Raw genomic sequence first — 15,560 nt, forward strand, 5'->3', positions numbered from 1 at the left:
ATCACTTAGATAGTTTACATAGACTAATTAAACGCAACTTGACTGTTAATTAATTAAACAAATAAATAGAGGGGATTCAAAGAATCCTAACCGCCGCGAACATTCTACGATCCTAACCGTGCATCAGGCATCATACACGTGTCCTTTATTCATCTCCTAATCACGCACCCCATCTTACGTAAGCAATTATTCTCTCACGTGCCTGTATAAGGGTGAGTTAGCTTCACCCTCAAGGTATGATTCACTTTCTCCACACTTTTTACATACTCTTTCTCAGTTCCAATACTGACTTGAGCGTTATAGTGCTAACGTGTCTGCAGGAACCTTTCGTTCCACCGCAAAGACTCCTCACCACTGTAGCAGAGCACTTTCTTTCACCATTTCCTACGTCAGATCCTCACCAGACATATCAAAGCACACTTGATTATGATCGACATACAACAAAAAATTCATATATAAAACTTTTCTAGTTATTCAAAATCACAAGCACACTTGATTATGATCGACATACAACATAAAATTTTCTAGACAATGTATTAAAATCAAATTTATTTACAATGTCAATGTCAAAAAGTTTTTACATGTTTTCAATCACGTGGTATCACATTAATCGATGAGTTAAAAATACACATGTATTTATCGTCGTCATGTTTTATGTACGAAAGTTTTATCAGAGTTAACAATGATGAATTTTTATCAAATACCCTACACAGTAAATTCTCCACGCTCAATAAAAACCTTCTATACATAAAAAGTCAAGCAACGAACCTTTGACCAAATTTGCCATACATATATAAAACATTGTAAAATTACCATGTACATAAAGTAAACTTTACTTTATTCAAAAAATAAAGTAAACTTTACTTCATCAAAAATAAAACTTTCATTAAAAAATATATAAATTTTCATAAAATATGAATTTTTTTTTTTGAAAAGAAAAACAAAGTGCGGTAGAGCAGAAATAGGAGCGTAATGCAAAGTGCAAACGTGTCTATTCAACAACAAAAAAATTATAGAAAGAAAAAAAACTTAGGTAATAAACCAATCATAGGAAATAATTCAACAGCCATAGGAATTGTCAAACTTAGAAAAAGAAAAAAATAGAATCCAAAATAATTATTAATTTTTACAATCATGGTAAACTCTTCAAAATTATTACAAAAAAACAAAAAGACAAATTAAAATAATAACTATTAAATTTTAATTTAAAATTTCAGATTTAATTTTTCTTTTTTTTCTTTGTTTCACACATGCCCCATGTTACCTTGTTAAGAAAAAAATAGAAAGAAAAAATAAATAAAAGCTATTTATTTTATTTCTACTAGTGTCAGTGTATGCTAGTGGTTACAGAAAAAAAAAAAATTATGATATGAGTGTTAGCATGACTGCCTAGATTTGCAATCAGGTATGACAAAGGCAAATAGGAAGCTAAGTGTGACTTTCAATCACAAAACAGCCTAGATTTGCAATTTCAAAGGGAAATCTTCATCAAGGAAAATTGATCGCATAATGCTTCTCCATCCCCTTAATAAATAATAATATATTCCCTCCTCTTGTGGAAGAAAAAAAATCAGCCAAAAGGAAATTATAATGTATGCATTAAATAAGGAAGTCATGAAAATTCATCACGTCAGAGAATATTCCCATATCATCACTACAATTCTAGCAATTCAGTTTAGAAGAAAAAGAAGACTATTGTGGTGTGAGGAAAATTAATTCAATGATGTGTCACAATTGAATTCTATTAACTGGTCATACCTATTAACCTTTTTTTGTTTTGAACAATTACCTCATATTACCTATAACAATAAAAAAATATAAAATTGACCCAAAATCCAATTTATTTAACTTTTTTTTTATAAAGATAGAGTACAACATGTATTTAGGTTACAACATAAAGAGCCTGCAAATATCTATTTAGGTGACAATTACAATGAACAACCAGAACAAAAGTTAAATTTGTTTCAATACCATTGAATTGGCGTTCCCAAACATAATATCTAGAAATAATATATTACAACAACAAGAATAATAACATCGACAACAACATCCTGCAGCAACCTTATGATGACATTTCTCAAACTTCATCTTTAGTTATCTTAGTTTTTTTTTTTTTTATAGAATCCTTCTGTTGCTCAACAAATTCTGGGATGGTCTCTTTCAAAACCTTTGGGGATGAAAAATCAAAGTCTGAAGCAGATACACCACTTGGTTGTGGATGATCTTCAAGATATGCTGCTATCTCTTTGCGGGATCTCAGTTTTTCACCCGTAGGTGTGATGTAGTAAGAGTCCAATTTAGAATTATCATTTCTAAGCACCAAAGTTCTTTTGAAACTTTCTGGTGTCTTTGGATTGTTAGGCTTGTATTTGACCCATGTTTGAGAAGAATCATATTCGATATCAAGCGGGATCATCACATCTAAGATTAGTCTTTTTGCTACAATCAAAAGGCTCTTGTTTGATTTTATGAGTGATCTCCTCAAACTTTTTCTGTGTATCAATTACTCTAAATTTCAAGCAAAGTTTGCATTGTGCCGTATATATATTATTTTGGGTGATCGCTGATCGCTGTCACAATAATTCACCATCAGTTTATAAAGCAACAAAAGTTCAGCTATTAGATTAAACCCAATAAAGACTTAATAATCCATAAAATTGATAATTCGAACCAGCAAAAAAAACATTTTTTACTAGTACAATTTTGAAATCCAGACAACTCAGAGATTGGAGGAGAAAAAATTTCAAAATGAATATGAAAAATCTCATTCAATTCAACATTGATTCTATAAGCTTGCATTTTTCTTCTTGTTATGAAAGACAAATCTAGAGTGAAAGACAAATATATAAGCTTTCATTCAATTCGACATTTATTCTATAAGCTTTCATTCAATTCAACATTGATAATAAAAATTAAAACATAATCTTTTCTAGTTTCTCACAAGATCCAGGTGAAAGACAAATTTGCACCCAATTTTTTTTTCTTCTTATATCCCTAGGGTTTGGAATTAAATTCAAAAGCACCTGTAATTAGAGGATCTAAATCCCTCCGATTCAATTAACAAGTAACTATAAACCCTAAAACTAAAAAAGAACATCATCCCATAAGAGTTAACAAGAATGAATCAAGAAAAATAGTTGAAAATTAAGGGATGACAAAACCCTAAAAAAAAAAAAAAGGAATGGAGTGTTGAAAATAATAGTTAGTAATAGTACCTTGCTAGAAGAAGTTGTAGCTCTGGAGCTCGACATTGATTCAGCAAACAAATCACTCTATTCTCTCACTAGCCACCTTTTATAAAGTTTGTGAAATGAATTCAACCCTAATTTCTTACAAGTGCTATCCGTATATAGTCTGACTAAATGAGCTTGGTTTCCCTCATCTTGATGGGCCTAGTAACTTTCTTATATCATTAAATTGTTGCTACAAAATTACTTCATTAAACCCTCAATATTACTCATACACAACTATTCTATTAATTATCCCAAGTTACCACCAAATCTCATAAATTAACTATTCATACCCAAAAGTACCAAAATACCCTTAATATATGTAACATCCAAATAATCAACAAATATAACACACCAAACAATTAAAAAATAAAATGCTAAAATCGGGTCGTTACATTTTGCAACGCTTAAGATATAATTAATGGATGAAGGAGGGGATGCTAACATCAAAATTTTTTTATAATTGTATTAAAGGAAGAGCAAAGAGGAATCACATAAAGGCCCTTAATGTGGGAGGATGTGAGAATTTGATCAAGCATGTGAGAATTTAATAAATTGATGAGAGACTTTAGATTAAAGTTGGATTAATGATTTGGATTTGGTGTCAAATTTAATTTGACACATTGGTGTCATTTGATCCTATCGCATAAAACAATATGTTGGGTATTTGTATCGGCTACATTGTTGCTAAAACAAATATTCTTGTTTTGTAAGTTGGAACCAAAGTTTCAACATGTGTTTAGGCGTCTCTGAAAGATGTTGGATATGATGCTCCAACATCCTGGCACGATTCAGTGTGCCTGAGTTCTCGCCTGTTTGTACACGCGCCCTTCATTGTTTAAGAAAACAATATTTCCTTAACTTATTGATCAAGCAACGCGCATATCATCAAAGAATCAGCTGTGAAATATTTCTAAAGTGTATTTTATGTTTTAGGAAATATTTATTATTGTTTAGAACGATCCTATAAATGTTCCGACATTTTAGAACTTTCCAGATTTGTTTCTGATTCTTGTTTTACAGATTAAGCTGAACCGATCTGCATTTTACTGAAGCCCAACGAGTTATTTAGCCCAAGCTGCTTCAGTATAAGGAAGACTTCAAGACCTAATTGTTCATTCAAGCAGTCATTCTAAAAGTTTAAATTTGTAGGGTTTGAGTCTTCATGTATTCTGCTCTTGTATCATTTGTGATGCAAGTTTAGAATCTATTGTGTGTTCTTTCTTGTATCGTTTGTGATACTTGTTAGGACTGTGTGTGAGTATTGATTACTCCTTTGTACTACACCGAAGTTGTGAAACAAGGTGTTAGTTGTTTGTTTTGGAAGGTAACTTCTATTCTGTTTTTGGTTTAGGTCTGATAGGTCACTGGGGCAGTGACTGACCATTAGGATAGTGAGATGGGATCTCAAATCTAGGAGTTCCTAGGTTGAAGTCTATACGGGTAGGTCTTAGGTCATATAGTGTAAACGAGGAGTTTGCTGAGAGCTATTGAATAAGGACTACACTAGTGGATTTCCTTCCAGGCTTGGTAGCCCCCAGAGTAGGTGTGTTTGTCACCGAACTAGATCAACAAACTCATTGTGTTCATTACTTTTCTGTCTTTTATTTAATTGTTTTTATTTCTGTTTATCGCTTGATGTTGGAACATTGAACTTAACATTGAAAACTTTAAAACATCATACATAACGTATTAAAACAAGTGCGCTAGAATTTCACAATAACGATGCATATCGTAAGCGAATTTTTTTGCTGTGATGGTAGCCATAAATCTCTCTTTATTTGTTTGAAAAAAAATAATATATATCCTAAGTCAATACTGCATAAGAGATATATATCTTGTACCATCTCTAAGTTTTTTCTTTTTCTTTTTTAACAAACAAAAATGGATTATATTAAGACCAGCTGAAAGTCTATAATTGCACAAGGTGTGCCATAAAGAAGCTCAAAAGTTTAAAGTCAACACATAACCAAAAGCAGATGAAGCAAATGAACTTATCCGATGCTCATACAAACTAAATGGCTCGACCACCACATACGAGAGTTTAAACCAAGATTGACATGATTATAAGCTTTCAACCACCAAAACGAATGTAATTTGACTTTATCTGACAAAAGAAAGAACAACGAACTTGCAATCCTCCAGAAGAATGAATAAACTGAACAAGATGATTTTGTAGCACATCCGGATACGGTGAAGATATTCCAATCCAAGATCTAACCATACGCCACAGAGGGGCGAAAACGGGGGAAGAAAGGAACAAGTGATGAGTTGTTTCCAATCCACCGCATCCAGTCACACAAAATTGAGAGTCATGGGAAATGATGCTAAACATCAGCAAATTGTCTCTAGTCGGTAACCTATTGCAAAAGAGCCTCCAAGCCTAAATAGAGACCTTCAAGGGAGGGGACATGTTTTTGCCAAATTTAGTTTGAATTAATTTCCACACAATAAGAATTCTGAATAATGAGCAAATTATACGCACCCCTCACAGAGTAACCACCACAATGGTGCTCCTGAACATGTGCCACCCTACTGTGATGTTGTGAAGCTTGTTTAAGATACATCCTGTGGTAACTTACTTACATCTTGTTATATGGTTCTAATGTAGGATGATAGCCATTTGCGAGGATATATATAATGCAAGAGCTTGGAGTTGAAGAGGCCCTTTACTGGACACTAGTGAAGATCTATCTGTCCCCGCAAAATGTTGGGGGTTGAGTACCATCTTTTGGTCATAAATGTTACTGGGCTTGAATGCCAACATAAGAAGTTTATACAAGCTTTACAACATGTTTGGTTCGGTGTTCAATATGGATTATCATGAATCATTTCCCTGGCAAGGGAAGTATCGTGATTCATGATTGTGTAATTATACATGTACCACAGAAAGTACCCTAGTTACAATGAAGCAATCGAGCAAATATGTATAGTTGGTAACCAGGAAGTGTGATTTTCTCTCATCTTTCAATCACAGATAAGCTAGATTAATTCAACCCAAAATTATGATCTGATTGTTAGCATGACTGCCTAGATTTGCAATTTCAAAGGGAAATCTTCATCGGGGAATATTTATGGCATAATAAACTTCTCCCATCCCCCTTAATAAATAATAATATTTTCCCTCCTCTTTTGGAAAAAATAAATAAAAAATCAAGCCAAAAGTAAATTATAATGTATGCATTTAGGGTTGGGAATAGGCCTGACCTGTTTAAACCTGGTATGGTCTGGTCTGTTTATGAAAAAGGTTAGGCTTAGACTTTTGAAAAAGTCTATTTAAGTAAATAGGTCAAACTTATAATATCAAAAAAAGCCTACGAACCCTGATAGGCCGGCCTATTTATGCATATTATTAAAATTTATATTTTATTTATATTAGAATATAAATCAAGAAAAAAAACTAAAATAATGGACTTTTTAAATAAGCTTTGAGGCCTTATTGTGAAATGGGATTTTAAATCCTTATAGCAATAGACAGGCCTTACGAGGAAATAGGCTTTAAGGCCAATTTGACATATTTAAAATTAGACAAAATTGAATATTTAATGACTTTAATATGAAATAGGCCTGTAAATAGGCTTCTAGGGCAGGCCAGACTTTTAAATAGGCCGGGCCAGGCCTGTAAATAGTGATTTGGAGTGCTCGGAACAATCGGATTTTTAATAACCAAGTTTGGGATGCAGTGGATATTGCAGACGAAGTTTGGCGTTGGATATTTGATAGGATCAAAATTCAGGTTTGTATGTATTATGAATGGAATTGGAATCCTAAGGAATGTCTTAAGCGTGGATATCTTGGTTAGCTTTTTCTCTGCGGGCTGTAGGTTTATGTGCTGCTACTGTTATATCAGAGTCTTTTTTGGTTAGGGAGTTTTGTTTTGCTGGTGCGCTGCAAGAGCCTGTTGTTTTGGTGTTGTGTTTTCTACTAGCAGGCGCGCTTTCCTCCTTTCCTTTCCTTGCTTTGCTTTGCTTTTTTTTTTTTTTTTTTTGGTTTCTTAGGGGCTGTTGGCTGTTAGGAGGTTTCGCAGTTATGTTTCTTTGGGTGTAGGTTCCTCGTACATACGGACGTGGGTTTGGTTTGGTGTTTCGCATATATTCGGCACCTTGTAATTGTTCCCCTTTTTCTTGCTTGGTGTGTCTTATGCCGGCTTGATATAATAAATTTTGGTTGTTTCAAAAAAAAAAAAATATTCAGGCCACGCCAAAAAAATAGGCCTATGAAAGGTCATAGGTCAGACTTAAAAAAAAATCCGTAGGCCAGGCTCATGCCTATCAAAGTCTGGCCTATTCCCATCCTTATATGCATTAAATAATGAAGTCATGAAAATTCGTCACGTCGAAGAACAACATGTATTTCATAAACACGTCATAGAATATTTTCATATCATCACTATAATTCTAGCAATTCAGTTTAGAAGAAAAAAAAGACTGTTGTGGTGTGAGGCAAATTGATTCTATGATGTGTCACAATCGAATTATATTCTAAGTACACAAATCCATCCTAAAAAAAGTAAACGCATATCTAATAGTTTTCAATAGGTCATACCTATTATTAAACTTTAACAACAAAAGTATAAAATTGAACCACAAACCAACTTATTTAACAATTTTTTTCTAAAGATAGACTACAACATGTATTTAGGTTATAACATAAAGAGCCTGCAAATATCTGTTTAGGTTGCAATTACGGTGGAACATCAGAACAACAGTTAAATTTGTTTCAATACCACTGAATTGGTGTTCCCTAACACAATATCTAGAAATAATATATTACCACAACAACAACAACATGCATAGAGTAAGACCCCGCACGCGTAAGGATCATTGTGCGAAAATACATATGTTTTCAATCATGTGGTACCACATTAATTAATGAGTTAAAAATACATATCTTTTTATCGTCGTCATGTTTTATGTACGAAAGTATTACCAGAGTAAACAACGACTCATTTTCATCAAAGAACCTACACAGTAAATTCTCCACGCTCAATAAAAAAACTTCTATAAACAAAAAGTTAAGCAACGTACCTTTGACCAATTTTCCATACATATATAAAACAAAAAGTCAAGCTACGAACCGTTGACCAATTTGCCATACATATATAAAACTTTGTAAAATTACCATGTACATAAATTAAACTTTATTTCTTGTAAAAAAAAAAAAAAAGATTAAACATTATTTCATCAAAAATAAAACTTTCATTAAAAAATATATAAACTTTCAAAAGATAAGAATTTTTTTTTTTAAAGAAAAAAAAAGTGTGGTAGAGCGGAAATAGGAGCATAATGCAAAGTGCAAACGTGTCTATTCACAAAAACAAAATTTAGAAAGATGCAACCTTAGAGTGTGTTTGGATGGGGGAATGTTTTGAGGGAATGTAATGTTTTGAGGGAATTCAACTACTTTGAGCTGAATTCTATTGTTTGAATTCATCTCAAAGTAGTTGAATTCCCTCAAAACATTCCCTCATCTAAACACACTCTTAGGTAATAAACCAAGTATAGGAAATAATTCAACAGCCAAAATAATTAGAAGGAAAAACCATAGGAATTGTCAAACTTAGAAAAAAAAAAAATAGAATTCAAAATAATTTATTAATTTTTACAATCATAGTAAACTCTTCAAAATTATTACAAAAAACAGAAAGACCAATTAAAATAATAACTAATAATTTTTAATTTAAAATTTCAGATTTATTTTTTCTTTTTCCTTTTCTGTTTTTCCTTTGTTTCACACATGCCAGCCATGTTACCGTTGTTAAGACAAAAACAGAAAAGAAAAGAAAAAACAAAGAAGTTATATGAGTGTTAGTATGACTGCCTAGATTCACAATTTTAAAGGGAAATCTTCATCGGGGAAAATTTATGGTTTAGGGCTTCTCCCATCATAAATAATAGGGTTAAATGATCTTTATCTTTTTGTAATATATGTCATTTTTGGTTTCTCTCCGGTAAAATTTTTATTTTGATTCACCCCCTGTAAAATATTTTTGTTTTGATTTATCTCCCTAATATGCCAAACAAAAACCAATTTTTTTTTTTTCAAGAAATTTTCGTTTTTGTTTGGCCTATTAGGGGGTGAATCAAAACAAAAATATTTTACTTGGGGTGAATCAAAATAAAAATTTTACAAGGAGGAAAACCAGAAATGACCTATATTACAGAGAGGTAAAGAATAAATTTCACATTTTCCCTCCTCTTTTGGATTAAAAATAGAAAATCAGCCAAAAATAAATTATAATGTATGCATTAAATAATGAAGTCATGAAAATTCATCACTTCAGAGAACAACATGTATTTCATAAACACCTCAGAGAATATTCTCATATCATTACTATAATTATAGCAATTCAGTTTAGAAGAAAAAGAAGATTGTTGTGATGTGAGACAAATTGATTCAATGATGTGTCACAATCAAATTCTATTAACATGTCATACCTGCTATTAACCTATAACAATAAAAAGTATAAAATTGACCCACAAACCAACTTATTTAACTTTTTTTTATAAAGATAGAGTACACCATGTATTTTAGGTTACAACATAAAGAGCCTGTAAATATCTGTTTAGGTTACAATTACAATGAACCACCAAAACAAAGGTTAAATTTGTTTAAATACCACTAAATTAGCGTTCCCAAACACAATATCTAGAAATAACAACAACAACATCAACAAAAACATCATCAACAACAACAACATGCAACAACCTTATGATGACATTTCTCAAACTTCATCTTTAGCTTTCTAAGCTTTTTTGTTAGCAAAATCCTACTGTTGCTCAATAAATTCTAGGATGGTCTCTTGCATAACCTTTGGGGATGAAAAATCAAAATCTGAAGCAGATACACCACTTGGTTGTGGATGATCTTCAAGATATGCTGCTATCTCACTATGGGATCTCAGTTTTTCACCTGTAGGTGTGATGTAGTAAGAATCCAATTTTGAATAATCATTTCTAAGCTCCAAGGTCCTCTTGAAACCTTCTGGAGTCTTTGGATTGTTAGGCTTGTATTTGACCCATGTCTGAGAAGAATCATATTCGATATCAGCAGGATCGTCGCAGCTAAGATTAGCCTTTTTGCTACAATCAAAAGGCTCTTGTTTGATTTTATGAGTGATCTCCTCAAACTCCTCCTGTGTATCAATCAATCTAAATTTCTTGCAAAGATTGCATTGTGCCGTATATATATCCTTCTGGTTGATCACATGTCGCTGTCACAATAATTCACCATTAGTATATAAAGAAGCATAAGTTTAGCTCTTAGATTAAACCCAATAAAGACTTAATAATCCATACTATTGATAATTTGGACTTGCAAAAAAACCCTTTTTTACTCGTACAATTTTTGACATCCAGACAAATCAAAGGTTGGAGGAGAAACAATTTCACAACAAATATAAAAACCTTCATTCGATTCAACATTGATTCTATATGTTTGCATTTTTTCTTCTTGTTATGAAAGACAAATCTATGGTGAAAGACAAATCTATAAGCTTTCATTCAATTCAACATTTATTCTATAAACTTTCATTCAATTCAACATTGATTAAGCATTGATTATGAAAATTAACACATAATTTTTTCTAATTTCTCACAAGATCCAGGTGAAAGACAAATCAGCACACAAAAAAAAAAAAAAAAACTTTTTTTTTCTTATGCCCTAGGTTTGGAATTAAATTCAAAAGCACTTATAATTAAAGGACCTAAATCCCTCCAATTCAATTAACAAGTAACTATAAACCCTAAAACAAAAAAAGAACATCATCCCAGAAGAGTAAACAAGAAAGGGTCATGAAAATTAAAGAAAAATAGTTGAAAATTAAGGGATGACACCCTAAAAAAAAAAAGGAATCGAGTGTTGAAAATAATAGTTAGTAACAATACCTTGCTAGAAGAAGTTGGAGTTTTGGAGCCCGACATTGATTCAACAAACAAATCTCTCTATTTTCTCACCAGCCACCTTTTGTGAAATGAATGTTGAACCCTAATTTTCACTAGTGTTATGCATATATAGTCTGACTGGGCTAGGTTTCTCTCATCTTAATGGGCCTAGTAACTTTCTCATCTCATTAAAATGTTACTACAAAATTACTTCATTAAAACCCTCTATATTACTCTTACACGACCATTCAATTAATTATCCCAAGTTACTACCAATTCTCATAAATTAACTTTTCATACCCAAAAGTACAAAAATACCCTTAATATCTCTAACATCCAAATAATCAACAAATATAACACACCAAACATTTAAATAAATAAAATCCTAAAATCGGGTCGTTACGTTTTGCAACGCTCTAACGATATAAATGGATGAAGGAGGGGGATGCTAACACCAAATTGTTTTATCATTGTATTAAAGGAAGAGCAAAGAGGAAATAATAAAGGTCGTTAAAGTGGGAGGAGTTTGGGTCCAACAGCCTTTTGAGGTGAGGCAGGCAAGATTATTTTTGAAGGCATGTAGATTCGGAGGATAGGGACTATCCGAGGTTGAGAATAATTGATTGGTGTTGCCTTTCTCTTCACTTGAAATTGAGAAGGTAGTGAAAGAAAGTGATGGCATGGGAATAAAAGTTCGGGGCCGGATTGTTTTAATTTTGCTTTCATTAAGGAGTTTTGGTATCTTATGAAGGATGGGATGAGGATTATGTTTGATCAATTTTATGGAAACTCGGTGTTGCCTAAGATTATTTTGTCCTATTTTGTAGTTTTGATTCCCAAAGTAGATGAGCATTTTGCTTTGAAAGACTACCACCCTATATCTCTTTTGGAATGCCTTTACAAGCTTATCTCAAAGGTGTTGGCGACACATCATTCTATGGTGTTGAATTTGGTCATATCCACGTCTCAAAGGTGTTGGCGACACATCATTCTATGGTGTTGTACAATTTTGAAATATTGAAAAATCAAAGGGTTGGAAGAGAAACAATTTCACAACAAATATGAAAACTTTCATTCAATTCAACATTGATTCTATAAGCTTGCATTTTTTCTCCTTGTTATGAAAGACAAATTTATAAGCTTTCATTCAATTCAACATTGATTCTATAAACTTTCATTCAATTCAACATTGATTATGAAAATTAATACATAATCTTTTCTAGTTTCTCACAAGATCCAGGTGAAAGATAAATCTGCACACAAAAAAAAACTTTTTTTTCTTACGCCTCTAGGGTTTGGAATTAAATTCAAAAGCACTTATAATTAGAGGATCTAAATCCCTACGATTCAATCACCAAGTAACTATAAACCCTAAAACGAAAAAAGAACATCATCCTAGAAGAGTTAACAAGAATGGATCAAGAAAAATAGTTGAAAATTATGGGATGACAAAAGCCTAAACAAAAAAAAAGAGGAAGGGAGTGTTGAAAATAATAGTTAGTAACAGTACCTTGCTAAAAGAAGTTGGAGTTTTGGAGCCCAACATTGATTGAACAAACAAATTTCTCTCTCACTCTGATTGAGACAGTGTTTAGAGTTCGGAGAAGATACCACCGGATAGAAAATATGTTTATTTCTTTTGTTTTTGGTAGGTGGCGTTTCACATATAAGAGAGGAGAGTATAACTCTTTAGGATTAAATAGCTTTGTCCCCGGCAAATTTTTATCCAATCTTTGAGAGAAATTAAATATCACTACAAAAAAACGTGTTAATTCTGGCGGTTTTATACCGGCGGTCCATGTTAACCGCCACTATGACCAGTGTATTGCGGCAGTTTTATTGGTTGCCGCTTTTTACTGTACATTACTGTGCATAGTGGCGGCTAAAACCGCCGGAACATACATTTTTTAGCCGCCGGAAAACACGCGTTTTTTTTTGTAGTGTATAAACACTTTCATCCGGTCTTTTGGTAATCTGAATCTTGGTTATTGAATTGTATCAATGTTCTTTGAGTCATATCATTCATCTCTTGGAAACTTTGAATCGATTCAATTTTATGCCTATGAAATTTTAAATTGATTCATTGTTCATCTGAAATTGCTTTGAATCGATTCAAAGTTCTTGACATTCGTCTCAATCTTCGTAGCATTCAGGTGGGATCGTGTAAGAGACGCTTTCTTCTACGAATAGAGGATATACCTTAGCAAGGACGAAAAAAGGGAATCTCTATTGATATATGATTAGTATAATTACCTTGTGATTGTGATTTTTCTAAAACCTAATTTTCATCGGTCTTTGTTATGATCAATTCATTTTTAATTCAGTCACCTTGTACCTAAGAAATTAACTTGTGATAATCATATATCAAATTTCTTAGTTTCTTGTGCTAGTGATTGTTAACAATACAGATACAAAATAAAGAAAGAGATAACAAGAATGACGGCTAGGGTTTCATTAGAATAACAATTGTCTAACATTACAAAAGGTTATAAGAGAATATATAATAAAACCTAATGGACTCTAACTTATTAATATAAAGGCTCAATACTTTATTATCTAACATCTACCCTCAAACTCACAATGAGTCAACAAGAAGCATTGTGAGTTTGTTTGACAAAATACGAAAAGCATACTAAATAATATAAAGTTCTAACATTACTCCTGAAGCTGAAGTTTACCAAGCTTTAAGCTTGTTACAAATTAACCTAAAAAAATAAACCAAATCAACTATCAGCAAAACCAATGGAGAGAAGCAACCAACCAAAGTGAGTTATGTTCGTAGAGAGATCAACAAGAACCATCATCATCAACCAATCAAAGAGAGAACAATCCAAATAATAGAACCAGTATAGAGAAGCAACCATACATAACAACCAATAGAGAAGTAACCAAAGAATCATCAAAAGTGGGAGAAGTGCAATCAGAAGAATCAAAAAGGGGGAGAAGTGCAATGCAATCAAAAGAATCAAAGGAGGGAGAAGTGCAATCAATCAGAAGAACCAAAAGGGGGAGAAGTGCAATCAATCAGAAGAATCAAAGATGAACCTCTATTCTGTTTGTTGGATAATTATTTAATTTAAAGTCGTTTATTCAATTATTTTATGTTCGTTATTTAGTTTTACTGTATTGCGTAAAATTTGTCTCCATTGAAGCATAACCCTGATTTAGGCACTTAGGTAGAAACTAGCGAAACAATCCAAAAGCGAGTGTAACTTAATAGTAAGTACTTATGGAGGTGACATACCTAATATTGATAAACATCTGCCGAAATCAGCAGTAACTAGTTGGTAATTAAGGAAACAAGTGACTTCATGACTTAAATCAGCCCAATAACTCCATTTTCCTCACACCTTAGTAAGAAAGACGCTGATAGGGCTGCCTGTTTATATAACTACCGAGAGGGAGAGTGTGCATTCATAGATGAGAGAACCTTCAGGAACACTGGCCACCATACCTTTGGAAATCCAGGAACTCTAATTTAAGTTTAAGTTTAAGTTTCAATTACCCTTGAGAGAGTAAGACCCCATACGTACAGATCACCGCGCGACCCGCAGGTACAACTTGACAAAGTGATTAGGTGATCACGTCCTGACGAATTCATCACTTAGATAGTTTACATAGACTAATTCAAGGCAACTTGACTAGTAATTAATTAAACAAATAAATAGAGGGGATTCAAAGAATCCTAACCGCCGCTAACATTCTACAATCCTAACCGTGCATCAGACATCATACACGTGTCCTTTATTCGTCTCCTAATCACGCGCCCCATCTCACGTAAGCAATTATTCTCTCACGTGCGCCTATATAAAGGTGAGTTAGCTTCACCCTCAAGGTATGATTCACTTTTCCCACACTTTTTACATACTATTTCTCAGTTCCAATACTGACTTGAGCGTTAGCGTGCTAACGTGCTTGCAGGCACCTTTCGTTCCACCGTAAAGACTCCTCACCACCGTAGCAGAGCACTTTCTATCACCGTTTCCTACGTCAGTTCCTCACCAGACATATCAAAGCACACTTGATTATGATCGACATACAACAAAAAATTCATATATAAAACTTTTCTAGTTATTCAAAATCATAAGCACACTTGATTATGATCGACATACAACAGAAAATTTCTAAACAATGTATTAAAATCAAATTTATTTATAATGTCACTATCAAAAAGTTTTTACATGTTTTCAATCACGTGATATCACATTAATTAATGAGTTAAAAACACATATGTATTCATCGTCGTCATGTTTTATGTACGAAAGTTTTATTAAAGTTAACAATGATTAATTTTTATTGAAAACCCTACACAGTAAATTCTCCACGCTCGATAAAAAACCTTCTATACATAAAAAGTCAAGCAACGAACCTTTGACCAATTTGCCATACATATATAAAACATTGTAAAATTACCATGTACATAAAGTAAACTTTACTTTATTCAAAA

General features: G+C 32.6%; 1 protein-coding gene and 1 pseudogene across 1 annotated transcript; both read right to left on the bottom strand.

Moving 5' to 3' along the window:
• Positions 1–2,077: 2,077 nt before the first annotated feature.
• On the bottom strand, positions 2,078–3,286 carry LOC25495797 (methyl-CpG-binding domain-containing protein 4-like; annotated as a pseudogene).
• A 6,625-nt stretch (positions 3,287–9,911) lies between these two features.
• On the bottom strand, positions 9,912–11,192 carry LOC25495798 (methyl-CpG-binding domain-containing protein 4). Its single transcript, XM_013596042.3, has 2 exons — positions 11,117–11,192; positions 9,912–10,443 (listed from the first exon to the last, which is right to left on the bottom strand). Exons 1-2 carry the CDS (start codon positions 11,150–11,152, stop codon positions 10,000–10,002), a joined length of 480 nt encoding a protein of 159 aa, XP_013451496.1. The 5' UTR covers positions 11,153–11,192; the 3' UTR covers positions 9,912–9,999.
• Between the last annotated feature and the right edge of the window lie 4,368 nt (positions 11,193–15,560).

This window comes from Medicago truncatula, chromosome 6 (assembly GCF_003473485.1).
Source record: "Medicago truncatula cultivar Jemalong A17 chromosome 6, MtrunA17r5.0-ANR, whole genome shotgun sequence".
NCBI classification, from domain to species: Eukaryota; Viridiplantae; Streptophyta; class Magnoliopsida; order Fabales; family Fabaceae; genus Medicago; species Medicago truncatula.

What these genes read in the sequence shown, in the direction of transcription:
- LOC25495798 (XM_013596042.3), bottom strand. Translation starts at nt 11,152, where the DNA reads ATGTCGGGCTCCAAAACTCCAACTTCTTCTAGCAAG. An exon ending in CTCCAACTTCTTCTAGCAAG is followed by an intron (nt 10,444 to 11,116) that starts GTATTGTTACTA and finishes TTATTGTGACAG; the next exon opens with CGACATGTGATCAACCAGAA.